We start from the raw sequence: 27,329 nt of genomic DNA, 5'->3' as shown, positions 1-27,329 counted from the left end.
ATGGACCAAAACGCAGCATTTGGAAAGTAAGCCATCTTCTTTTATTTTAAAAGATGACGAAAAATAAACACGAAACACTTAATACAAACTAACAAAACAACAAACGATCGTGAAGCTAATAAACGTCGTGCACATACAACAGGCTACAAACGTTCTGACATAGACAATTACCCACAACCAATGAGAGCCTATGGCTACCCTAAATAAGGCTCCCAATCAGAGACAACCGAAATCAGCTGTCTCTAATTGGGAACTCATTCAGGTAACCATAGACTCTCCTAGACCACTAAACATACATAGACAACACTAGACACATGTACTCCACACAAACCCATATACTATACAACAACCCCTTTACCATAAAAAACACCCAAAACCAACAAAACACAAACATTCCCCATGTCACACCCTGACCTAACTAAAATAATAAAGAAAACAAAGAATACTAAGGCCAGGGCGTGACATAACCCCCCCCTTAAGGTGCGAACTCCGGGCGCACCATTACACAGTCTAGGGGAGGGTCTGGGTGGGCTTCCATCCACGGTGGCGGCTCCGGCTCTGGTCGTGGTCCCCACGTCACCACAGTCCCTAACCACCTCCTTAGCTTCTTCAAAATGACCCCTCTCCACATTAACCCCATTGCATTAAGGGGCAGTTCCGGACTAAGGGACAGCTCCGGACTAAGGGCCAGTACCAGGGTAAGGGGCAGTACCAGGGTCAGGGGCAGTACCAGGGTCAGGGGCAGTACCAGGGTAAGGGGCAGCACCAGGGTAAGGGGCAGCACCAGGGTAAGGGGCAGCACCAGGGTAAGGGGCAGCTCCGGACTGAGGAATGGCAGCTCCGGACTGAGGAATGGCAGCTCCGGACTGAGGGACTGCAGCTCCGGACTGAGGGACTGCAGCTCCGGACTGAGGGACTGCAGCTCCGGACTGAGGGACTGCAGCTCCGGACTGAGGGACGGCCCATGGCTGGCTGACAGATCTGGCTGCTCATGGCTGGCTAACGGATCTGGCTGCTCATGGCTGGCTGACTGATCTGGCTGCTCATGGCTGGCTGACGGATCTGGCTGCTCATGGCTGGCTGACTGATCTGGCTGCTCATGGCTGGCTGACGGATCTGGCTGCTCATGGCTAGCTGACGGATCTGGCTGCTCATGGCTAGCTGACGGATCTGGCTGCTCATGGCTAGCTGACGGATCTGGCTGCTCATGGCTAGCTGACGGATCTGGCTGCTCATGGCTAACTGACGGATCTGGCTGCTCATGGCTAGCTGACGGATCTGGCTGCTCATGGCTAGCTGACGGATCTGGCTGCTCATGGCTAGCTGACGGATCTGGCTGCTCATGGCTGGCTGACGGATCTGGCTGCTCATGGCTGGCTGACTGATCTGGCTGCTCCTGTCTGGTTGGCGGCTCTGGCAGATCCTGTCTGGTTGGCGGCTCTGGCAGATCCTGTCTGGTTGGCGGCTCTGGCAGATCCTGTCTGACGGACGGCTCTAGCGGCTCCTGTCTGGCTGGCGGCTCTAGCGGCTCCTGTCTGGCGGACGGCTCAGTGGGCTCATGGCAGACGGGCGGCTTTGCAGGCTCATGGCAGACGGGCGGCTTTGCAGGCTCATTGCAGACGGATGGCTCAGATGGCGCTGGGGAGACGGATGGCTCAGATGGCGCTGGGGAGACGGATGGCTCAGATGGCGCTTGGCAGACGGGCAGTTCAGTCATCGCTGTGCAGACGGCAGACTCCTGCCGGCTGAGGCGCACTGTAGGCCTGGTGCGTGGTGCCGGGACTGGTGGCACCGGGCTGGGGACACGCATCTCAGGGCTAGTGCGGGGAGCAGCAACAGGACGCACAGGACTCTGGGGACACACAGGAGGCTTGGTGCGTGGTTTAGACACTGGTGGTAAAGGGCTGGAGACACGCACCATATAGCTAGTGCGTGGAGGAGGCACTGGTGGTACTGGGTTGGGGCGGGGAGGTGGCGCCGGAAATACCGGACCGTGCAGGCGTACTGGCTCCCTTGAACGCCGAGCCTGCCCAACCTTACCTGGTTGTATGCTCCCCGTCGCCTGACCAGTGCGGGGAGGTGGAATAACCCGCACCGGCCTATGTAGGCGAACCGGGGACACCATGCGTAAGGCTGGTGCCATGTACGCCGGCCCGAGGAGACGCACTGGTGACCAGATGCGTTGGGCCGGCTTCATGACATACGGCTCAACGCTCAGTCTAGCCCGGCCGATACGTGGAGCTGAAATGTACCGAACCGGGCTATGCACACGTACAGGAGACACCGTGCGCTCTACTGCGTAACACGGTGTCTGCCCGTACTCCCGCTCTCCACGGTAAGTACAGGGAGTAGGCGCAGGTTTCCTACCTGACTTCGCCACACTCCCTTTAAGGCCCCCCCCAAGAAATTTTTGGGTTGTACTCACGGGTTTCCAGCCTTGTCTCCGTGCTGCCTCCTCATATCGCCTCCTCTCGGCTTTAGCTGCCTCCAGCTCTTCACGAGGAAGGCGATATTCTCCCGGTTGAGCCCACGGCCCCTTACCATCCAGTATCTCCTCCCATGTCCAGGAATCTTGTGTAGGTAGGTCCTGTTGCCGCTTTCCATGCCGCTTGGTCCGATGGTGAGTAATTCTGTCACGATCGTGTGGCGGATTGATGGACCAAAACGCAGCATTTGGAAAGTAAGCCATCTTCTTTTATTTTAAAAGATGACGAAAAATAAACACGAAACACTTAATACAAACTAACAAAACAACAAACGATCGTGAAGCTAATAAACGTCGTGCACATACAACAGGCTACAAACGTTCTGACATAGACAATTACCCACAACCAATGAGAGCCTATGGCTACCCTAAATAAGGCTCCCAATCAGAGACAACCGAAATCAGCTGTCTCTAATTGGGAACTCATTCAGGTAACCATAGACTCTCCTAGACCACTAAACATACATAGACAACACTAGACACATGTACTCCACACAAACCCATATACTATACAACAACCCCTTTACCATAAAAAACACCCAAAACCAACAAAACACAAACATTCCCCATGTCACACCCTGACCTAACTAAAATAATAAAGAAAACAAAGAATACTAAGGCCAGGGCGTGACAAATACATTGACACAGTAGTCAGACATGAACATTCCACAAGTTATGGCTCTCGTGGTGATTTATTGATCACTACAGCTGCTGTGACGATGTTATTACTAGTGAAAATCAGTAGATCTGACTGAGCCTGGAGATCACTAGGCCCAGACCCCCACAGGCCTATTATATCTCAAGGCTACAAGGGTCTGACTAGACTTACTACAATAGATCATCATGAAGAAACAGACAGTATTTGCTCTCATATTTAGGACCAGGTTTTCCTGACCACATGACCTGGTTATATATTCTGGTCCTAGGTGATCGGACAGCCAACATTCGTTCGGCACAGTGTGTGTTGTCTTTATTGTCCCATTATGGAGGGTCAGTAACCATCTGGATTTCCAATCAGCCTAATCGCCCACCAATGCGTTGTGGATCCGGTTATACTCTACCCTATCTGGCATCAAGAGCAGGAGTAAGCCAATAATGTGTCTACATTTATCCACAGAGCCTAATGCAATATGTTAAATGGCCAGCTATTGGCCTATTAATGAGTTTACTGTGCTTATCCCCAATATGTTGGCATTAGACTATATGAGATTGAGAAGCAGGTTGGATACATAGTTGTGGTCAGGGTACAGGCCTCTGTACTGTATTGAATACAGTAGCACTGCTGGTTGGCTGAGGATATGATGCCTTTCTCAGACAGTGCTATCGTGACAGAACAAACAGTTTGCCTATTAAACATAGAACACTTAGTGTTAGATGATAAACAATTCCAATTAGGAAGGACCAATAATATCCTAAAAAGATGAACTAGCTCTCACTCTTAATGCAATTCTCTCTCTAGTCTCTCTACTCAACTTTATCAGATATTGCTGGCATCGATCTCTCCACACAGTCAGTCTGTAGAGGGGGGTTATTGAGTGGCCCCCTGTGCATGACTCAGACTCCACATCAGAATGAGCTGTAATTGGCCAGTTTGAGGAGAGCCAATGTTTGAATTCCTATGGTTGGCTGAGGCCCACAGAGGCTCACAGGCCAACAGACGCTTTCTTTCTGATGGGTTTAGTGTGCGTGTGCGTGCATGTTTGTTTGTGTGTGTGCGTGCATGTTTGTTTGTGTGTGTGTGTGTGTGTGTGTGTGTGTGTGTGTGTGTGTGTGTGTGTGTGTGTGTGTGTGTGTGTGTGTGTGTGTGTGTGTGTGTGTGTGTGTGTGTGTGTGTGTGTGTGTGTGTGTGTGTGTGTATTATGGAAAGGATGGCTGATTCTCACATATGCCTGGACTGTAGATTCTAACTCTCCATTGGACACTGTAAATGTGGCTCTAATCTTGTGAATCAACTGACCTGAGAAATGAATGAACTACAGAATTTTCCTCCATGGTAATTTAGTCTAATGCTCATGCACTCTACGGACAAACAGATTATTAAATTGATTCAGCATCATGTCTTCTGTTTGGTATGAGTCTTTCGACTTTTGTTACATATCTGTGCAGAAGCTGAGGAATTTTAGATAGCTAGTACGCATGTCTGTCTCCTATACAAATAGACTTGTCTGTGGAAAGAGACAAATCACTTTAGTCATGTGATAGTCATTTTGGCCTCAGCAAGCGCTGCGTTTCCTGCTGTAAGGTCTGTTCTGCTCCTCCTCTCACTCACCAGAATGGGAAGAAGGAGGACACAACCCAAAAAGAGTTCTCACAAAAATAGGTCAATTTCTCCTCATATCGCATTGCCTGCCTGCATCAGTGTGTGGATGCGTCAAAGAGGGAGAAACATCTGTTCGTAACTGAGAGGAATGGAAGGGTCAAAATGTCTCTGTCCATATTCTTCTTCTTCCTCTCCTCTTTGACCCAACGCTGTTAGTGGTGTCTGCTTCTGTTTGCATTATGGAAGCCAGCTTGATCAGACGTCACGAGAAGCCCACGACTGAGGCAAGGAGAGCCAGCTGTTACCACCATTATTACATCATTGATTTGTTGAATATAGTCTTTTGGCAGAAACAACTGGTAATACGCCTAACTGGTAAATAATGAATGGAATGGATGCTAATGTCCTGTATGGAAACACTGCCGAGTCAGCTGTACAAACCTACACTACATTATGTACAAATGTCCCATTTCCAAAATGGGACCCTATTCCCTATATAGTGCACTTATTTTACCCTATGGGGTAACATTAGGGTCGTAGCCTATCAGTCCATCCAGTGGTCCCTCAGGTCCTCTGTTGTGTTGTGGTGCAGAAACAATCTTTCAAACAGTAACTGTCAGAACTGTCAGAGACAGGAACACCCTCCTGGGACACTGAGATAACACAGACCAGGGTATTTGACACACACACCAGGGTCCTGTCGGGCTGGACGCACTGGGTTCTTCCTTCCTGCTAGCTGACTTTGATGTCATATCCTGTCAGGTGGCCAACAGTAGATTAGACTATCCAAACATCTGTCCCACTGACTCAATAAGGTCAGAATCCTAACTTGATGAATGACACAACTGTCAGTGAACAATCAAACTGTGCGTGCCCATTTCAAGTTATCATTTGGCTTGACTGGACTTCCACAACGTGGTTGTTTTATGCACCGCCGGTTAGAGAGGTGCGCAGATTGTACCGGGCATGGCCCACACTAGAACGTCATTATTCAACATCCCATGTTCAAATGACAAAATTAGTCACTTGTTATGACCTTATCCAACCTTGTTAATAACCCAGAGATGACAAGGAGAGGGTCAGACATCACTGACCTTTCAACTCTACTCAGTACACTGATAAATCTATCAGATTAGCTCATCCCGACAAACAGGCCTGCTCTCTGTCTGTGGCCCACTGTAGAACACACATAGACTGGTTAAACCAGGCTGAATGAAGACATAGACTGACTGTTGTCTAACCACTTCATTGACTGACTGTTGTCTATATAATTGCAGAGGACTTGGTTTCAGTTGACCCCTCTTCATCCTCTGGGCTTTTTGAAGACGCCCAGACTCCCAGGCATGCTGGCTGAAAGGAGAATCGATTGAATCGGGATAAAAGATGTCTGGCGACCACAGACGTTGTACACACACTACTAGTACACGCTCATACACACACCCTTACACACACACATCATTCTTTCTGCCTCAATGGCTTTGCCTACTCCTTGGGAATAATGTTCCACTTCAGTGCCTCCAAACAATCCCTTCCTCCAGACATCCTTCCTCTTGTCTTCATCCCTCCGCTCCCTCCCTCGCTCCCTTCATCTGTTAATCAGTTGTTCTCTCATCTCTCCCCCAGTCACTCTCCTACTTCTCTCCCCATCTTGTAATAGATGAAACAACCACTGTGTGTCAGCCATTGAAATGAACAGCATGGTGTTAAGTCAACAGCAGATGTACTATGATATGGGACAGGGGTTCTTGTGGCTGGAGTTATGAGGAAAAAACATCTTTCTCCTTCTGATGTAGAGATGATGTCTTTTCATGTGATGTCTTTATTTTTATTAAAGTCCTCACTGAGCTTAGCCTCTGTCCTTTGGGGTGATGTGATGACGTCAAACAACTAACAGTGCTCTTTTGAATTCCAAACATCCAGTGGAACTGCTATTTTGTTGCCTTATTCCTTATTGTAGTCATAGTTATATTAATTGTTGTGTATCGTATGACATCATTTCCATTTAAACATGTGACAAGTTGCGTAATGAAGATGCTCATTTGATCACATGTTCATTCAATTACCTTTTCACTCAATGGCTGAGTTTGCCTGGCTCATGTGGTAGGGTTGTGATGGGATAGGGGTCAAGGGTTAAAACTATCACTGTACTGTTGTGGAACTACATTTGTTGCTGTCTTTCCTCCTGGGAAAAAGAAGAGCTGAACGCTGCTAGATTTGGCCTTGCGGTTTAGGCCTCAGGATGGTTTGTCTGAAGTATGACCATTGTATTCCCTCAGGCTGCGCTTGTTGGATTGTCCGTCTGTTTGTTTGACTGTCGATAAAGTTGATTCTGCCTCTAGGTATGAGTTTAAATTCGTTTTTTCCCCCTTGTTTCTGTGGGCTCTGTCTCCTTGAGGTTTCAAACTGTGGTGAGAATAGCTATAAGGGCCCACAGATGGATTACTGTACTTCCCACAAGTTAACTTGCCATATGTGTAATGAGGTTACAAATGAACAAACACTGTTAGTCTGGTTGGAAAGGAAAACCACTATAGAATTGTCGGCAAGAATGTCAATCTTTTCATCTGGCATTGCAGATTTGCTGTCTCTGTCGCTTTCTCGCTCTGTCTTTCTCGCTCTTTTTCACTATCCCCTCTCCTCCTCTACCCCTCTCTCTCCCTCCATCTTGCTATCTCTCTATCTAAACTATCTCTCTCCCTCACTTCCCCACATAACAATGTGTAACCAACTTGTCATAGCTCACATGAATTCACCTTAGCCTGCTTTGCTCCAATGTTGGCTAGCCGAGCTCTCTATTCCATGTAGTCAGATATGGTTCTATTGATTAGCATCTCCTTATTGCCATCTCTGGAGCTGCTGGGAATCAGTGTTTTGTTGTGTTTACATGGGCTGCCTGTCCTTCTGTCCATCCCATGTACTGGGCCCATATTCGTGAGAGTAGGAGTGCTACTCTAGGATCAGGTCCTCCCTGTCCATAATAATCAGATTCATTAGGATCTAAAAGTCAAAACTGATCCTAGATCAGCACTTCTACTCTGTGACGCTTGATAAATGCGGGATCTTACAAGACGAGTCACTATAGTATTCAAGCAGAGTTGGCTCTGGAAAAATGCGGCTGCAGTAGTTACAGTACTAACACACAGTACTGTGTTATGTAATGTAAGCATCAGTATTGATTCTTGTCAATGTTTAAAAAGAGGTCTGTGATTAGGGCTGTTGCGGTGGTCATATCACCGCCACACGTCAGTCACGAGTCATGACCGCAGTGAAATTCCAAGATAATCTCCTCTTATGCACTCTGGACATGCGTTGGTAGTACCCAACTCACTAACAACCATCGGTCGCTAATGGCCTGGAACTCACTGCTCTGTTGTCCCTCCATCGGGTCCTAATGGCCTGGTACTCACTGCTCTGTTGTCCCTCCATCGGTCGCTAATGGCCTGGAACTCACTGCTCTGTTGTCCCTCCATCGGGTCCTAATGGCCTGGAACTCACTGCTCTGTTGTCCCTCCATCGGGTCCTAATGGCCTGGTACTCACTGCTCTGTTGTCCCTCCATCGGGTCCTAATGGCCTGGAACTCACTGCTCTGTTGTCCCTCCATCGGGTCCTAATGGCCTGGTACTCACTGCTCTGTTGTCCCTCCATCGGGTCCTAATGGCCTGGAACTCACTGCTCTGTTGTCCCTCCATCGGGTCCTAATGGCCTGGTACTCACTGCTCTGTTGTCCCTCCATCGGTCGCTAATGGCCTGGAACTCACTGCTCTGTTGTCCCTCCATCGGGTCCTAATGGCCTGGAACTCACTGCTCTGTTGTCCCTCCATCGGGTCCTAATGGCCTGGAACTCACTGCTCTGTTGTCCCTCCATCGGGTCCTAATGGCCTGGAACTCACTGCTCTGTTGTCCCTCCATCGGGTCCTAATGGCCTGGTACTCACTGCTCTGTTGTCCCTCCATCGGGTCCTAATGGCCTGGAACTCACTGCTCTGTTGTCCCTCCATCGGGTCCTAATGGCCTGGAACTCACTGCTCTGTTGTCCCTCCATCGGTCGCTAATGGCCTGGAACTCACTGCTCTGTTGTCCCTCCATCGGGTCCTAATGGCCTGGAACTCACTGCTCTGTTGTCCCTCCATCGGTCGCTAATGGCCTGGAACTCACTGCTCTGTTGTCCCTCCATCGGGTCCTAATGGCCTGGAACTCACTGCTCTGTTGTCCCTCCATCGGGTCCTAATGGCCTGGTACTCAGGGCTCTGTTGTCCCTCTATCAGGGCCTAATGGCCTGGTACTCAGGGCTCTGTTGTCCCTCTATCAGGTTCTAATGGCCTGGAACTCACTGCTCTGTTGTCCCTCCATCGGGTCCTAATGGCCTGGAACTCACTGCTCTGTTGTCCCTCCATCGGGTCCTAATGGCCTGGTACTCAGGGCTCTGTTGTCCCTCTATCAGGGCCTAATGGCCTGGTACTCAGGGCTCTGTTGTCCCTCTATCAGGGCCTAATGATCTGGTAGTCAGGGCTCTGTTGTCCCTCCATCGGGTCCTAATGGCCTGGTACTCAGGACTCTGTTGTCCCTCTAATCACTCTGACATCAATGAAAATGCATTCTAAAATCACATCAGACACTTTTAAAACTCACCTCAAGAGCAGGTTGAAATTGAGTAAAACGTGGTCGTTGTGGATGTTTCATAGCCTAACACAACGAAATTGACGCATTAAGAAGGAAAGAAATTCCACAAATGAACTTTTATTATTATGTTTGTTTTATTTAACCTTTATTTAACTAGGCAAGTCAGTTAATAACAAATTGTTATTTACAATGACAGCCTACCCCTGACGACGCTGGGCCAATTGTGCGCCACCCTATGGGACTTGATTCGAACCAGGGACTGTAGTGAGATGCAGTGCCTTAGGTACTGTATATATGTCATGAGATGTATAGATATTATGGATAGTATGTGGATATAATATTTAGTATATCTGTAGAATACGTAGGATATGTACAGCGATAGTTTAATAGGATGGCATTGACTAGAATACAGTATATACATATGAAATGGGTACAAACGTTATGTAAACAGTATTAAAGTCACCAGTGTTCAATGACTATGCACACAGGGCAGCACCCTCTAAGGTTTAGGGTGGAGTAGCCGGGTGGTAGACGGCTAGTAACAGTGACTAAGTTCAGGGCCGGTATCAACGCCAAAACTTGTATATCTGCCTAAGGACCTACTAATCATTTCGGTAAGGTTCTGCCTACGGCTTAGAATGAAACATAGCCGTAATGCTGCGGCGGCTTTGGCACTCACTACGCTCTTAAGCTCTTGATGGTTGCTAGGCAGTGCTTGTTAACCCTTTTCCTGACATGTTCAAAACTTTGCAAGGCATGTCACTTCGCCCATCTATTCGCATAGCCCATCATTTTGTATAGCCCACCACTAAGCATGTACTGGTTTCTTAACCACAACCTGCTGGGTCCATAAAGAATTACTGTGGGAATAAATATCACTGAATGATGAAATTATTGGAATAAAGTAGACTAATGCAATTGAAGGCATGTATCAAATGACTTATACTGAAAGTCATCCAATCCTTGTAATTAAATGTGAAGCAATAGCCTACCCTGTGTGGTCAACTACATGATAATTACCATACCAGTGTGCTGATTTGAGACAAGCGTGGGGACATCTTGATAAATCAATAAAGGTCAGATTTTTGTTTTCCCTGAATCTCTGTTTAGATATTGATTAGGCTCCAATTAAGTTCATAAAATGAGGTGAGTGAGTGCTGCTCTTGATCATCTTGTCTAGTTGGCTGATTTATTAGATTTTTCCATGTCATATAGTTTAACAAGTGGATTATTTTGCTCTTCAGTCGCTTAGTAGTCTTACTCCTGACAAAAAGCCACTGACTTGTCTGATAATCAACTGACTTGTCTGATAATTTTTGATTCACTGAATCTCCGTCTGTATATTTGGTTCATTCTCTGGCTGAGCAAGTGAAGGTGATCATCTATAACTAATCAGATACATTTAGCATGCTATAATGTAGACTAAAGAAAGTGTGTTATTTTGCTTGACTGCATATAGGCATCTCCAGAAGGTTGTAAAATATGAATATGATTTGAAAATATGATGAAGGTAAGACGCCTGTCCCTAACAAAGCGCAGTGAGGGTAGGAAAGAGATGAAACGTGGATCAAAAAAGCGTGGGCTTTGGCCTCTGATTAAAAATATAGTCATGTGGGGAAACATATTTGTTGTATTTTCTGTTATATTCCATTGTGTTTTTACTATCAAATATGTGTTGACTGTAATCACGTAGGTAGGTGTGTCTGGTCTGTTTTAATGAACAAAATAACCAACTATTGATTTCATTTGTCTGAACTCAAACTATTCTGTTCTTTTGAAAATACATGTTATTAGTCTTATAATGTTTCTTAGCACCTGCCTAAACAAATTAATAATGGATTCATTTTTTATGGTGTATGTTAAAATAGATGCCCACCCACATCTGCACATCACTACTAACACTAGTTCCCAGCATGCTGGCATGCACACGGGAGGTATGAAAGGTGTATGCAGGCAAGAATGTGGTAAAATGGGTCTGTTTGTAAGGCGGTCATGTAAACATTGGCCAATTTTTTTTACAGGCAAAATACCCTAAAATCCTATATGAAAGCAGTTGAAGAATATAGCCCAAGGTTGGTGACAATACTAAAGTCATTTTTCTCACACACATACACGTGCCACACAAGCACACATACACACACTACCTCGTTTATCCCCAGAGACTAGCTGTTTGTGTTGAGGAATGTGGTGCAGGCTAGCGTGACAAATTCACCGAGGCCTTTTAACGTTGTGTTGTAGCAGTGATGCAGTACTGTAGAGGAGGAGGCAGAAGCCCTTTCCCATCCCTCTCTTCCCGTCGAATCCATTACCCATGGGCCACTCTGCTCTCCCCTTCCCTCCCTCCCCCGCTCTGCGGGGACTTAATGGTGTCCCAGCTGTGAGTGTACATGGGTAGGCCAGCCGAGTCCACTCTTCTGGAAACACCGCCGAGGACATCCCTCGGTGTCAGAGTGGAACAGGCAGAGACTGGGAGGATAAAGTTAGACACTGAGGCGGACTGCTCCATTGGCATTTAGAGAAGGGGGGTTGCCTCTCGCCTGCCTTGTGATTCATTCATCTTTCCTGCATCAACTGTATCCAAACTCCCGGTACATCTTCTCAAGGCAGTGTGTGTAGGTCTTCACTTGCCTGTAGTATGTTGTGTTTGAAAAAGTGCACTTTCTGCTGTCTGAACACCATGACAATCAAAGGTTCCTGATCCAGCGGCTGTGCAGGAACACAAACTTGCTTGTCATCTACTTTAAATCACTGATGTGACTCGTTTAACAGGCAGGTAGTGTTGCGGTTAGTGTTGGACCAGTAACCGAAAGGTCGCTGGTTTGAATACCCGCGTCGACAAGGTGAAAAATTTCACTGCACCTATTATACTACTATGGCTGACCCTGTAAAACAACACATTTCAATGCACCTCTGTCCTCATCAGTGGATGCCACTGTCCAACGTAGAGTGCACAGTGCCCGGGGACTGGCCTCCATCCACCTACACACAGATGTTCACCACCTGCAACAGCACAGCATACACAACGCATGTGCACACACATCACAGCACTGCTGTTGGTGCCTAGGAGGAAGACAGACACACAGCCACGGGGCTTGGCTCTCACATCACATCTCCAAGCTCCTCTCCTACTGGGAACACAGCATGATTTAATACTGCTTAGATAATGTACCCAAACAGAAGGACTTGTTTCTCTCTTCTATGTGCAGCAGTGAGGATAGAATGTTAAATGTATCTATTAACCTCTTGTCTATTTCATGAGATAAGTTCTCGCTTTATCATAGATTTTTAATGTTTGAAATGAACACCAGTTAGTGAGGTACTTCTGTATACTGTCTGCAAAATGCCTGAATGAAGTATCCTGTCTGCGACTGGACCTAGGCTGTTAGAACTGGCTGTGACTGGATCTAGAGGCTGTTAGAACTGGCTGTTACTGGACCTAGGCTGTTAGAACTGACTGTGACTTGACCCAGGCTGTTAGAACTGACTGTGACTTGACCTAGGCTGTTAGAACTGGCTGTGACTGGACGTAGAGGCTATTAGAACTGGCTGTGACTGGACCTAGAGGCTACACTGTTAGAAATGGCTGTGACTGGACCTAGAGGCTGTTAGAACTGGCTCTGACTGGACCTAGAGGCTGTTAGAACTGGCTGTGACTGGACCTAGGCTGTTAGAACTGGCTGTGACTGGACCTAGGCTATTAGAACTGGCTGTGACTGGACCTAGAGGCTGTTAGAACTGGCTGTGACTGGATCTAGGCTGTTAGAACTGGACCTAGGCTACACTGTTAGAAATGGCTGTGACTGGATCTAGGCTGTTAGAACTGACTCTGACTGGACCTAGAGGCTGTTAGAACTGACTGTGACTGGACCTAGAGGCTGTTAGAACTGACTGTGACTGCATCTAGGCTGTTAGAACTGGCTGTGACTGGACCTAGAGGCTGTTAAAACTGGCTGTGACTGGACCTAGGCTGTTAGAACTGGCTCTGACTGGACCTAGGCTGTTAGAACTGGCTCTGACTGGACCTAGGCTGTTAGAACTGGCTCTGACTGGACCTAGGCTGTTAGAACTGGCTGTGACTGGACCTAGGCTGTTAGAACTGGCTGTGACTGCACCTAGAGGCTGTTAGAACTGACTGTGACTTGACCTAGGCTGTTAGAACTGGCTCTGACTGGACCTAGAGGCTGTTAGAACTGGCTGTGACTGGACCTAGGCTGTTAGAACTGGCTCTGACTGGACCTAGGCTGTTAGAACTGGCTCTGACTGGACCTAGGCTGTTAGAACTGGCTCTGACTGGACCTAGGCTGTTAGAACTGGCTCTGACTGGACCTAGGCTGTTAGAACTGGCTGTGACTGGACCTAGAGGCTGTTAGAACTGGCTGTGACTGGACCTTGGCCACACTGTTAGATTTCTACAGTATACTTTCTGTGTTGATGAGGATTTAAAAAAATCTTTATTAAACTAGGCAAGTCAGTTAAGAACAAATTCTTCTTTACAATGACACCTAGGAACAGTGGGTTAACTGCCTTGTTCAGGGGCAGAACGATAGATTTCTTACCTTGCCAGCTCGGGGATTCGAGCCCAACACTCTAACCACTAGGCTACCTGCTACCCCACATAATGTTGATGTCACATATCTATGCCTGTGTTCTCACATTCATCATTAGTCTACCTCTAAAGGCTGTGTACTGTGAGCAGGATTGTAATGTAAACCACTCTCCCGTTGCCTCTTGAGAGAACTTGTCACAGGGTTATTAGTTGCCTCTTTTGCCCAAACAGTCCCATGCTCCCTTGGGGCAGTGTATGTGAGAGAGCTCAGCGCCGGCTGTTCCCGTCCAGCCTCAGCCTATAAGTGGAGGCTATTGATGGAAGCATGCTGCCGCCTTAACACTGCTCTAGACATGAAGTCAGTTAACCCGACAGGAATGAATGGAACGACACAGTCCTGAGAAACATTGCTGTGGCTGCAGCACCTTTTTTATTCTCCCATATCCTCACCACACCCCACTCCTGCCCCCCTCCTCTCTTCCTTCCTCTCTCCACCCCTCTCCTGCCCCCCTCTTCTCTCTCTCCTGCCCCCTTTTTCTCTCTCTCCCTCCCTCTCTTTCCTCCCGCCCTCTCTCTCCTGCCCCCCTTCTCTCTCTCTCTCTCACTCTCTCTTGCTCTCTCTCTCTCTTGCTATCTCTCACTCTCTCTCTCCTGCTCCCCTTCTCTCTCTCTCTCCCTCTCTCTCCCTCTCTCTCCTGCCGCCCTTCTCTCTCTCTCTCTCTCCCGCTCTCCCTGTCTCTCTCTCTCTCTCTGTCTCTCTCTCCCTCTCTCTCTCTCTCTCTCGCTCCCTCTCTCCTGCCCCCTTTCTCTCTCTCTCTCTCTCTCTCTCTCTCTCTCTCTCTCTCTCTCTCTCTCTCTCTCTCTCTCTCTGTCTCTCTCTGTCTCTCAAATTCAAATTCAAATTCAAGCTGCTTTATTGGCATGAAAAACATTGTGTCAATATTGCCAAAGCAACAATATATACAATATACATTGTAATAAAATTATGAACAATGACAAATAATAATATAGAATGGCAGTAAATAATAATACAAAATTAAATATAAAAATAGTAACAATAAAATGCTAACAGTCAATAATCGAATGTAATGTAATTAAAAAATGAAACTATACTAACTTATAACTAAATAACGGTCATCTTCACCATTACATCGGTACTACAACTACTATCATCATTACCACTACTACTACCACCACCACCATCATTAAACTGCTATCATTACCATTACCACCCATACCATTACTACTTGGAATGATAAACAACAATAATAATAGTAATAACAATAACAGTAATAACAATAATAGTAATAATAAGTGCTGCTTACTCTCTCTCCCTCTCTCTCCTGCCCCCCTTCTCTCTCTCTCTCTCTCTCTCTCTCTCTCTCTCTCTCTCTCTCTCTCTCTCTCTCTCTCTCTCTCTCTCTCTCTCTCTCCTGCCCCCTTTCTCTCTCTCTCTCTCTCTCTCTCTCTCTCTCTCTCTCTCTCTCTCTCTCTCTCTCTCTCTCTCTCTCTCTCTCTCTCTCTCTCTCTCTCTCTCTCTCTCTCCTGCCCCTCTCTCTCTCTCTCTCTCTCTCTCTCTCTCCCTCTCTCTCCTGCCCCTCTCTCTCTCTCTCTCTCTCTCTCAATTCAATTTCAATTCAATTCAATTCAAGGGGCTTTATTGGCATGGGAAACATGTGTTAACATTGCCAAAGCAAGTGAGGTAGATAATATACAAAAGTCAAATAAACAATAAAAAATGAACAGTAAACATTACACATACAGAAGTTTCAAAACAATAAAGACATTACAAATGTCATATTATATATATATGCAGCAGTCTCTCTCTCTCTCTCTTCAAGGGATGAAAGGTAGAAACAAAAAAGGAGAAGTAAGGAGGCTTTATACGTTGCTGTGTAAAGGAAACCTATTGACGTAAAACAAGTTTCTGATGATGGATGAAACGTAGCACATTGGAGTAAGATTATCTTATTAGTCTGAAATTGCATCCTTGTGTGAATAGTGGTGTGTGTTTCTGGCATTGTGTTTTCAGGGAGAATTATCAAGCTATTCACTTTAAAATTATGTTTTACTCTGATGCCTCTGTGGTGGTTTGTGATGGTTTCTTCTCTGTGTGTGTGTGTGAATACAGGTGATCTATTATTCACTCTTTTACATGAGAGAAAAGTGAGCAGAAAGGGAGAGTGAGAAAGACAGTGGAGAATGCAGACACTGAATCAACTCTCCAGCTCTCCATAATGTTAGTTTATTAACTGAATGCCTCTTAGCCCTCTCCTCACTGTGTTCCATTTTCTCTCTCTCTCTTTTCTCTCCTCCACCACATAGGCCTTCCTTCCCCGTCTCTCCCCAAGATGCAGTGTGTTTCGTTTCAGCAGGGCTGCCTGTCTCATGCTGCTTAATTCAAATAAGGCTGGGAGTGATAATTCCCTTTTCACTCGTCCTCAGTCCTGCCTCGGCAGGCAACCAACAAACCTGTCCGTAGCCATGGCGATTGAAGGGGGGCTGGGGGTGGGGGGGCTTGTTTCCCCTTTCTCGGCTCCCATCTCCCAGCCAAATTGGTTCAGTCCTGGCAATTATGTATTTGTCTCCCACCCCTCCCCCATCAACTCACCCCACAGCCCCCCTGTACTCCCCCCCCCCCTGTACCCCCCATCTCAATAAATGTTCTCACCTAAATTACACTGTACAATCCCACCCCCTCCCGCCCTCCTCCTTTGAGCACTTCTCACACCAGAATAGTTACCCCTCCCCCTCCATATCACTCAGGGTCATCTCTGTCTGCCTGTCTGAATACACCTCTGTACACACACACACACACACACACACACACACACACACACACACACACACACACACACACACACACACACACACACACACACACACACACACACACACACACCAATTATCTCTCTACATACCATTTCATCAAACATGTTGTACGGGGATGGATGGGCAGTAGGATACCGGGGTAAGAAGAGGGGCGATGGTGGTGATGGGGTTCCTAACCCTCCATCCTGTTGTGTTTTGATTGACCTGACCCCATCTGGACACTTCCTGTATGGCTGCATCACAAATGGTACCCCCATATAGTGCACTACAGGCCCCTTGTCTAAAATAGCATACTACATGGGGAATGGGGGACAGCTTGTGTTTTATAGCTGAATATTGATTTCACCAGATGAGCCCCGTCTCCCCCTGTCTCACCCATGTAGCCGTCAAATGTCTTGAGGTTTTGCTCGCCTGAGGTAGAGTATCTCATGATAAGCCGATTTGAATGTCATTGAGAAAACAGAATAGTGTCAACGATGTATTTTCCGCAAACATCCTTTCTGAATTAAAAGTAATCCACGAAGTAATCATTATAGTTTTTCAAAACTACCTGTAATCTGATTACAACATTTTTGCTGGTAACGTAACAGATTACAGTTACCGATTATTTTTTTGTAATCCATTACATGTAATGCAATGTACAGACCCAGTGTGCGACAGAACTGCAGGAGCTGTTTGTTGTTTTGTCGGAGTTGTGTGTAGGGGGGCATATTTGGGAGGGAATGTTGTCACCTCCAGGTAGGCGTTTGTCCCCCTTTGTGCTGAGAATGTTGGGTTCCTGTCCAGTTCTGGCATATAGGTCACCACAGGCTAGTATGTGTCCCTGGGTCTGGAAATGATTGAGCTCCCCCTCTAGGATGGATACACCTGATACTCTCTCTCCATCTCCCCCTCTCTCCATATCCCCCTCTCTCCATCGCTCTCTCTCTCCATCTCTCCCTGTAGTCATTCATCTTCCTGGCCTGTATGGTGGCTGCAGGGCTGGGCCTGAACCTGCTCTGCCTGGCCATCTACCTGAGCTGCCTGTGCTGCTGTCGGAAAGACGAGGAGGAGAGCAAGAGCCCCAACTCCTGCTGTGTCACCTGGTCTGCCGTCACCGCCGGACTCCTCAGCTGGTGAGGAACAATTACTAACCTACTGTGTGTTTACAGTCTCCTCTCTCTGTTCTGGGACTAGGGCGCTGGCTCATTGTCCTCATGTCTCTTTCTGGGACTAGGACGCTGGCTCATAGTCCTGATCTCCACAGGCATAATTACAGTAGGCGGCCGCAGCACTCCAAATGTTTAGTAAAAGACAAGAAAGAAGTCACCTTAATTTTTGCCTTCTTGGTGTTTCTCGAGATAGCTCTTGAATGAAAGTAAACTTCACAACTGTGCTGTTTACCCCTTTTGCTTCCCCTCATCATTAATTGATGTTATTATATATCAAGAAAAGTAATTAAAATGACATTAGCTGAGTGAATACCCTTTGATCAAAGGAGCCAAACTCAAATTTACTTCAAAGGAAAGCATTTTTTTTTTACTACTTCACTCTCTCTTTGTGGTAAAACTTGACAGACATTAATCATCTAATAGAATTTGTCAGCCAATAGGGCCTGCGGGGAATCCCTTGGCATTGTGTGTTACATCATTTGATCTGTACTGGTCAGGTGTCCCAAATGGCACCCTATTCCCTATTTAGAACACTACTTTTGACTGGGATTTATAGGGCTCTGGTCAAAAGTAGTGCATTATGTAGGGAATAGGGTGTCATTTGGGATTCAGCCGAGATGGTCGTCCACACAAAGTGCCCTAATTGAATCTATTTGGAGGAGTGGGAACTTGTGTCCTTCATCTTGTGACAGTCATCATCTCAACCCAGTGCTCTGCTCTTATTGAGTTATGCTGGCCACTGGCATTCCCTCTCGTCAGCCATCACACACACACGTCTGCCATCCTCCTCGTTGTAGGGTTAAGTGCAGTAGTGGGATCGCTGTTTACCAACAGAGACATTACTGTAGGTGTCGCCATGTGTTTTTTTAAAAAGATGGCCTTTTTAAAGGCCCTAGGATCCATGTGTACAGGGATGGTCGACCAGTCACTGGGACGACAACGCAACTTGGGATGAGGGTAGGTTTTAGCTGGTGGGATTTTGGAGGATAATTGGAAGTTTACTTAGTTGCAGCTACAGAGGACCGAGCATGCCCCCATTCTCATCAATGGGGCTGTAGCAGGTTGAGTGCTTCAAGTTCCTTGGTGTCCACATCACCAATAAACTAACATGGTCCAAGCACACCAAGACAGTCGTGAAGAGGGCATGACAAAATATATTCCCCCTCAGGAGACTGGAAAGATTTGGCATGGGTCCTCAGAACCTCAAAAGGTTCTACAGCTGCACCATCGAGAGCATCCTGACTGGTTGCTTCACTGCCTGGTATGGCGACTGCTCTGCCTCCGACCGCAAGGCACTACAGAGGGTAGTGCGTACGGCCCAGTACATCACTGGGGCCAAGCTTCCTGCCATCCAGGATCTCTATACCAGGCGGTGTCAGAGGAAGGTCCTAAAAGTTGTCATAGACTCCAGCCACTCTAGTCATAGACTGTTCTCTCTGCAACAGCACGGCAAGCGGTACCGGAGTGCCAAGTCTAGGTCCAAGAGGCTTCTAAACAGCTTCTACCCTCAAGCAATAAGACTCCTGAACGTCTAATCAAATGGCTACCCAGACTATGCATTGGCCCCCCTCTTTTACACCGCTGCAACTCTCTGTTGTTATCATCTATGCATAGTCACTTTAATAACTCTACCTACATGTACAAATTACCTCAACTAACCGGTGCCCCCGCACATGGACTCTGTACACATACCCCCCTGTGTATTATCTCGATATTATTATTTTACTGCTGCTCTTTAATTACTTGTTACTTTTATTTCTTATTCTTACTCATATTTTTTTTAAACTGCATTGTTGGTTAGGGGCTCCTAAGTAAGCATTTTACTGTTGTATTCGGCGCATGTGACTTATACAATTTGATTTGATTTGAGTATGCTTAACAGTGCAGATATCAGATATGGACACTCATTTATCATGATACTTCTTAATGGTAAGTTTACAAACATATATTATGGTAAGTATAATCAAACTTTGTATCTCATTTTGGTAAGTGGTGAAATAAGTATAGCTAGTTATAATTGTAATGGCTCAGCAGATAATAAGAAAAGACGATCAGTCTTTACCTGGCTAAAAGAGAAGGAATATAATGTCTATTGTTTTCGGGAAATGTACTATTCCCATGGGCAAGAAACTCAAAAGGGGTGATGATATTAATTAACAATAATTTTTATCAGAATGTGCAATCTGTTCAAACAGGTCCGCAAGGAAGATGTATCATTTTAAATATGCTCTTGGACCATAAACAGATTTGGCTCATTAATCTACAGTACCAGTCAAAAGTTTGGACTCACCTACTCATTCCAGGGGTTTTCTTTATTTTTACTATTTTCTACATTGTAGAATAATAGTGAAGACATCAAAACTATAAATAACACATATGGAATCATGTAGTAACCAAAAAAGTGTTAAACAAATCCAGATATATTTTGATTTGTTGAACACTTTTTTGGTTACTACGTGATTCCATATGTGTTATTTCATGGTGTGTCAACTTTTGACTGGCACTGTATACACATACAAAAAATACATGGGGGGATTGGAAATGATGCAGACAATTGCATTGATGGAAGCCACAATCTGGAATATTAAATCTGATCTACTCCCCAAAAAAAGTAAAATAAATAGAGCCATTACTTAACCCTTTTAGTTCACTGCTGTAGGCGGTTGCATAGACACCGGCACAATAATGAATCTCCTTGAGTCAAAGGGGTATATTGTTACACTATATTTAAACCACACTGACACCACCTAAGGCTGAACAGTTATACCCTAACAGTTAGTTATACCCTAATTGTACATGATTAAGTGTCTTGTCAGCCACATTTATTCAGTGTTTTCTCTCTGCTCAGATATCCAGCTGTGTCTCATCAACTGTACTTTAGTCAGAAGACTGAGTTAAAACACACTTAAATGTTCATTAAGTTTGACTACATTATTTAAGCCTGTGGCTGAAATGGAGAGTGGGTCAACTGTACTACTGCCACTCGTTTTAACAATTTATGAAGTGGAATTATTTTAGGAGGTGCATGAAAGCATCACCCCTGGCCTGCACAAGGTTGGATAAGTGCCTTTAAACTCTTGAGTCCCAACAGTGTTGTCCCAAAGGAATCATTTTTACCCAAAAGGCTGAATATTTTGGTTTTGTTCATAAGAAGACTGTTACGGATACAAGTATTCTGTGTGTATCCTGTGTGTTTCTTTTCTCTCCTTCTCCCCTACTCACAGGTGACCATCATCATTCCCTAATCAGTCATCAATCAGTCGCTAATCAGAAGACACCTGCTCCTTTTCTCCTACCCAATCACAGTCCCTTTCCCTTGGTTTAAAAACCCTGTCAGTTGTTTTCTCTAGAGCAATCTCTCTGTAATGCCATATGTCTGTAGATCTCGTGTGTGGTTGAGGATACATGTCACTTTGTCCCCACCTGTGAGTATTGTTTTTGGTTATGGTGTTCGTTTGATGGTGGGAAAAGGGGGTAACCAGACAGGTTGCCCATGGGCATACACTACCCGTAGATAAACTTTGTTAAATACACTAGTTAGAACTGGGCGGACCACCCACTGTATTTTTGGTTAGTTAGTTAGCTGTTGTTGAAATAGGCTAGTCTAGTTTAGGGGTGTTTTTGGATTATTATTCTTTCTTTCCTTGGGTCCAGCTCAGCCCCTTTTGAAACTGTAGTGGTGGCAGAGATACAGTTGAAGTTTACATACACCTTAGCCAAATACATTTAAACTCAGTTTTTCACAATTCCAGACATCAGGGCTTTGTGATGGCCACTCAATACCTTGACTTTGTTGTCCTTAAGCCATTTTGCCACAACTTTGGAAGTATGCGTTGGGTCATTGTCCATTTGGAAGATGCATTTGCGACCAAGCTCTAACTTCCTGACTGATGTCTTAAGATGTTGCTTCAATACATCCATATCATTTTCCTCCCTCATGATGGCGTCTATTTTGTGAAGTGCACCAGTCCCTCCTGGAGCAAAGCACTCCCACAACATGACGCTGCCACCCCTGTGCTTCACGTTTGGGATGGTGTTCTTCGGCTTGCAAGCCACCCCCTTTTTCCTCCAAACATAAAAATGGGCATTATGGCCAAACAGTTCTATTTTTGTGTCATCAGACCAGGGGACATTTCTCCATGTTCAGTTGCAAACCGTAGTGTGGCTTTTTTATGGCGGTTTTTGAGCAGTGGCTTCTTCCTTGCTGAGCGGCCTTTCAGGTTATGGCGATATAAGACTTATTTTGCTGTGGATATAGATACTTTTGTACCTGTTTCCTGCAGCATCTTCACAAGATCCTTTGCTGTTCTGGGATTGATTTGCACTTTTCGCACCAAAGTACATTAATCTCTAGGAGACAGAACGCGTCTCCTTCCTGAGCGGTATGATGGCTGCGTGGTCCCATGGTGTTTATACTTGTTTACTATTGTTTGTACAGATGAACGTGGTACCTTCAGGCGTTTGGAAATTGCTCTCAAGGATGAACCAGACTTGTGGAGGTCTAAAAAAAAAATGTCTGAGGTCTTGGCTGATTTCTTTATATTTTCCCATGATGTCAAGCAAAGAGGCACTGAGTTTGAAGGTAGGCCTTGAAATACATCCACAGGTTGTATTTGAAGGTAGGCCATTAACCTCCAATGACTCAAATTATGTCAATTAGCCTAATCAGAAGCTTCTAAAGCCATGACATCTTCTGGAATTTTCCAAGCTGTTTAAAGGCTTAAAGGCACAGTCAATTTAGCGTATGTAAACTTCTGACCCACGAGTTGTGATACAGTTAAATAATCTGTCTGTTAAACAATTGTTTACAGATTACTTGTGTCATGCACAAAGTAGATGTCCTAACAGACTCCAATTTAAGTGTATGTTAACTTCCGACTTCAACTGTAGATACTAATCCCATTACTTTGACATATTGTGTCAGACTAGCTTTACATTTTCACATTCATTTTGTGACTGGAAGTGGTATTTATCTTATTCAGCTTTTATTGTGATGGTAGCATACAGTTGATGTTAATGACATAACTGCTAACTAGACCTCGGAGATAGGCTATTAGAGCATTACTCTCTCTCCCCCCTATTTTTCATCTCTCCTTGTGATGCTGTTGCATGCTAGCTGCTGATCTGTTGTGGTGTACTGTTATTGTCGTCCGTGACGTTGCATGTAGAAGCTGGCTGTCTAGTCCTGGGTTCTGTCTCCCATCATTAGCACACAGACGCTGACCAATTAACCCCATGTAACCTGCATGAAGGCTGTGAGGGAGACAAATGATAGTGTCCTAACTCATGTCACTTTTATGAGCTCTTCCAGACGGTTCTATTACAGTTCCGCTTTGCCAACATGGAAGGATGCTGATTCAAAACTGGACAATTGTTTTCCTATTCATGTCCATCTGTCAGAGATTAAAGATTAAAAGCCTTTTTATGTGGTTCTGACTCTCTATTTCAGGGGATATATTTTCAGCCTACAGATTTATAAAATAGTTTGTTTTGTTCATTCCCTGAACTTAAATAATTATTTTTGGAACAGCTTTTATGGGCAATTATTATTTTTGGATAAGACTTTTATGGGTGTATTTTGGCTACATCAACTGAGTTTTGTGGTATAGTAGCCATCATTGAGGATAGTAGGCCTCAATGGTCAAGTTGTTGCCCGACTCGATGTGCAGGCTTCGCATCAACCAATGGTTGCATGCCACATCATTGACTGTCCAGTCAGGCATTGAATGGCTGTTTCATATGTGGTTAGCTGATATGTTAAATACATTTTCAGGCGTTGTAAGATCTGGTATGCATTTGCTGTGTAGTCAGATAAGAACTCAATATTTACTTTACTGCATTGTGTTGGAGTTGTCTGTCTTAGGACCCCAGGGGAGGTACTCTGTCTTAGGACCCCAGGGGAGGTACTCTGTCTTAGGACCCCAGAGCACAGAGCACAGGCCTCAGTGTAACGCTCGTTCCTTAGATGATAAACGCAAATCCGACCATCACCCCTGGTGAGACAACCGCGACTCGTCAGAGAAGAGCACTTTTGCCAGTCCTGTCTGGTCCAGCGACAGTGGGTTTGTGCCCATAGGCGACGTTGTTGCCGGTGATGTCTGGTGAGGACCTGCCTTACAACAGGCCTACAAGCCCTCAGTCCAGCCTCTCTCAGCCTATTGCGGACAGTCTGAGCACTGATGGATGGATTGGAGGTTCCTGGTGTAGCAGTTGTTGCCATCCTGTACCTGTCCCGCAGGTGTGATGTTCGGATATACCGATCCTGTGCAGGTGTTAAACGTGGTCTACCACTGCGAGGACGATCAGCTGTCTGTCCTGTCTCCCTGTAGCTCTGTCTTAGGTGTCTCACAGTACGGACATTGCAATTTATTGCCCTGGCCACATCTGCAGTCCTCATGCCTCCTTGCAGCATGCCTAAGGCACGTTCACGTAGATGCGCAGGGACCCTGGGCGTCTTTCTTTTGGTGTATTTCAGAGTCAGTAGAAAGGGCTCTTTAGTGTCCTAAGTTTTCATAACTGTGACCTTAATTGCCTAACGTCTGTAAGCTGTTCGTGTATTAACGACCGTTCCACAGGTGCATGTTCATTAATTGTTTATGGTTCATTGGTTCATTGAAGCATGGGAAACAGTGTTTAAACCCTTTACAATGAAGATCTGTGAAGTTATTTGGATTTTTATGAATTATCTTTGAAAGACAGGGTCCTGAAAAAGGCCCATTTCTCTTTTTGCTGAGTTAACTAACTCTCTCTCCCTCCATCCCTCTTCTCTCTCTCCAGGCCCCTACCATCCTCCTGTTAATGACAATGATTCAGAGATATTTCAGATGCAGCGCTTCAAAAGATAGACCTATTTCCTCAGGCTGCTTTAATCTGCTAGACTGTACTTATTTCTTCCCTGGATGTTTTGAGGTTTCTCTGTGTGCGTCCTAAATGGCACTCTTTACAGTAAACAAAGTAGTGCACTATAAATCCAATAAGGTGCCATTTGGGATGCAGCCTCTGTGTTTCTAACTTCATAGAACTTGTTTAAATACAGGAACATTAAAGGAGGCAGATTCCCGACGGTGTGTTCTTGATACCGGGCTAATGTTTTGGTGTGTAAAGACGCCCCACAGACATGATGTAATGCATCATCAATACTTGATTCATGGTGTGAGATGCATATTCTGTCTCCCCTCTCTCCACACACCCTCCCGCTCTCCACCCCACTCTCACAAGCTCTAAACAATTCTGCAGTCTCAATTTGGTGTTTTTCCCATTTTGTGAGGTATTGGTTGGTGAGTGGACCCCAGACCTCACAACCATAAAGGGCAATGGGTTCTTTAACTGATTCAAGTATTTTTTAGCCAGATCCTAACTGGTATGTCTTAAGTTATGTTTGAATGCATTGAAGGCCCTTCTTGCGTTGTCTCTCAGATCGTTCACAGCTTTGTGGAAGTTACCTGTGGTGCTGATGTTTAGGCCAAGGTACAGAATGTATAGTTTTGTGTGCTATAGAGCAAGGGTGTCTAGATGGAGTTTGTATTTGTGGTCCTTTCAAGTGGACCTTATTTGGAACACCATTATTTTTGTTACTGTCAGGGCCCAGGTCTGACAATCTGTGCAGAAGATGTAGGTGCTGCTGTCAGCCCTCCTTGGTTGGGGACAGATGCACCAGGTCATCAGTAGACATTTTTATTCAGATTCTAGTAGGGTGAGGCTGGGTGCTGCAGACTGTTCTAGTGCCCTCGCCAATTCGTTGAAATACATGTCTCTCACTCAATGTTGCTCTTGCTGCTGGTGAGTCTCTGAACCACCTCTACGCAGATGACACCATTCTGTATACTTCTGGCCCTTCTGACACTGTTAACAACCCTCCAGACGAGCAAAAGCTCTCCTTCCGTGGCCTCCAACTGCTCTTAAATACAAGTAAAACTAAATGCATGCTCTTCAACCGATCGCTACCTGCCCGTCCAGCATCACTACTATGGACGATTCTGACTTAGAATATGTGGACAAATACCTAGGTGTATGGTTAGACTGTAAACTCTCCTTCCAGACTTACATAAAACATATCCAATCCAAAGTTTAATCTAGAATTGGCTTCCTATTTCGCAACACAGCATCCTTCACTCATGCTGCCAAACATACCCTCGTAAAACTGAAGAGGGGGATGACCGCAGCTGCTTTCCAATCTTTGGAAATCTCAGATGACATGAGAGGTTCAACAGGGTAGTAATAGGGGTTGCAACAATTTCGGCAGAATTTTAGTAAGAAAGGGTCCAGATTGTCTAGCCCGGCTGATTTGTGGGGGTCCAGATTTTGCAGCTCTTTCAGAACATCAGCTGACTGGATTTGGGAGAAGGAGAAATGGGGAAGGCTTGGGCGAGTTGCTGTGGGGGGTGCAGTGCTGTTGACCGGGGTAGGGATGGCCAGGTGGAAAGCATGGCCACCCGTAGAACAATGCTTATTAAAATTCTCAATTATAGTGGATTTATTGGTGGTGACAGTTTCCTATCCTCAGTGCAGTGGGCGGAGGTGCTCTTATTCTCCATGGACTTTACTATGTCCCAGAACTCTTGAGTTTGTGTTGCAGGAAGCAAATTTCTGCTTGAAAAAGCTAGCCTTGGCTTCTCTAACTGCCTGTGTACATTGGTTTCTAACTTCCCTAAAAAGTTGCATTCCACGGAGGCTGTTCGATGCTGAACGCCACAGGATGTTTTTGTGTTGGTTAAGGGCAGTCAGGTCTGGAGAGCACCAAGGGCTATATCTGTTCCTGGTTCTACATTTCTTGAATGGGGCATGCTTATTTAAGATGGTGAGGAAGGCATTTAAATAAATAACCAGGCATCTTTTACTGACGGGATGAGGTCGATATCCTTCCAGGATACCCGGGCCAGGTCAATTAGAAAGGCCTGCTCGCTGAAGTGTTTCAGGGAGCATTTGATAGTGATGAGTGGAGGTAGTTTAACTGCTGACCCATTACGGATTCGGGCAGTGATCGCTGAGATCTTGGTTGAAAACAGCAGAGGTGCATTTGGAGGGCAAGTTGGTTAGGATGATATCTATAAGGGTGCCTGTGTTTACGGCTTTGGGGTGGTACCTGGTAGGTTCCTTGATAATTTGTGAGATTGAGGGCATCAAGCTTAGATTGTAGGATGGCCTGGGTGTTAAGCATGTCACAGTTTAGGTCACCTAGCAGCACGAGCTCTGCCCCCCCCATCTATCTTCAATCAGTTCACATATGGTATCCAGAGCACAGCTGGGGGCAGAGGGTGGTCTATAGCAGGCGGCAACAGTGAGAGACTTGGTTTTTAGAGAGGTGGGTTTTTCAAAGTAGAAGTTCAAATTGTTTGGGTACAGATCTGGATAGTAGGACAGAACTCTGCAGGCTATCTCTGCAGTAGATTGCAACACCGCCCCCTTTGGCTGTTCCGCCCCCTTTGGCTGTTTTAT

General features: G+C 45.7%; 1 protein-coding gene across 3 annotated transcripts in view; it reads left to right on the top strand.

The window, feature by feature from the left end:
* The window catches only part of LOC129862370 (protein tweety homolog 2-like), a 100,254-nt gene that overhangs the window by 16,184 nt on the left and 56,741 nt on the right, over nucleotides 1–27,329 (top strand). For all 3 annotated transcript variants that reach the window (XM_055933948.1, XM_055933959.1, XM_055933938.1), the window contains exon 2: nucleotides 17,689–17,858. In XM_055933948.1, the coding sequence (XP_055789923.1) occupies nucleotides 17,689–17,858 (170 nt within the window). The remainder of the gene's footprint in view (nucleotides 1–17,688; nucleotides 17,859–27,329) is intronic.

Source organism: Salvelinus fontinalis, chromosome 1 (assembly GCF_029448725.1).
Source record: "Salvelinus fontinalis isolate EN_2023a chromosome 1, ASM2944872v1, whole genome shotgun sequence".
Lineage (NCBI taxonomy): Eukaryota > Metazoa > Chordata > Actinopteri > Salmoniformes > Salmonidae > Salvelinus > Salvelinus fontinalis.
Note: the sequence above shows the minus strand (reverse complement) of the source record. Positions and strands in the feature narration are given on the sequence as shown.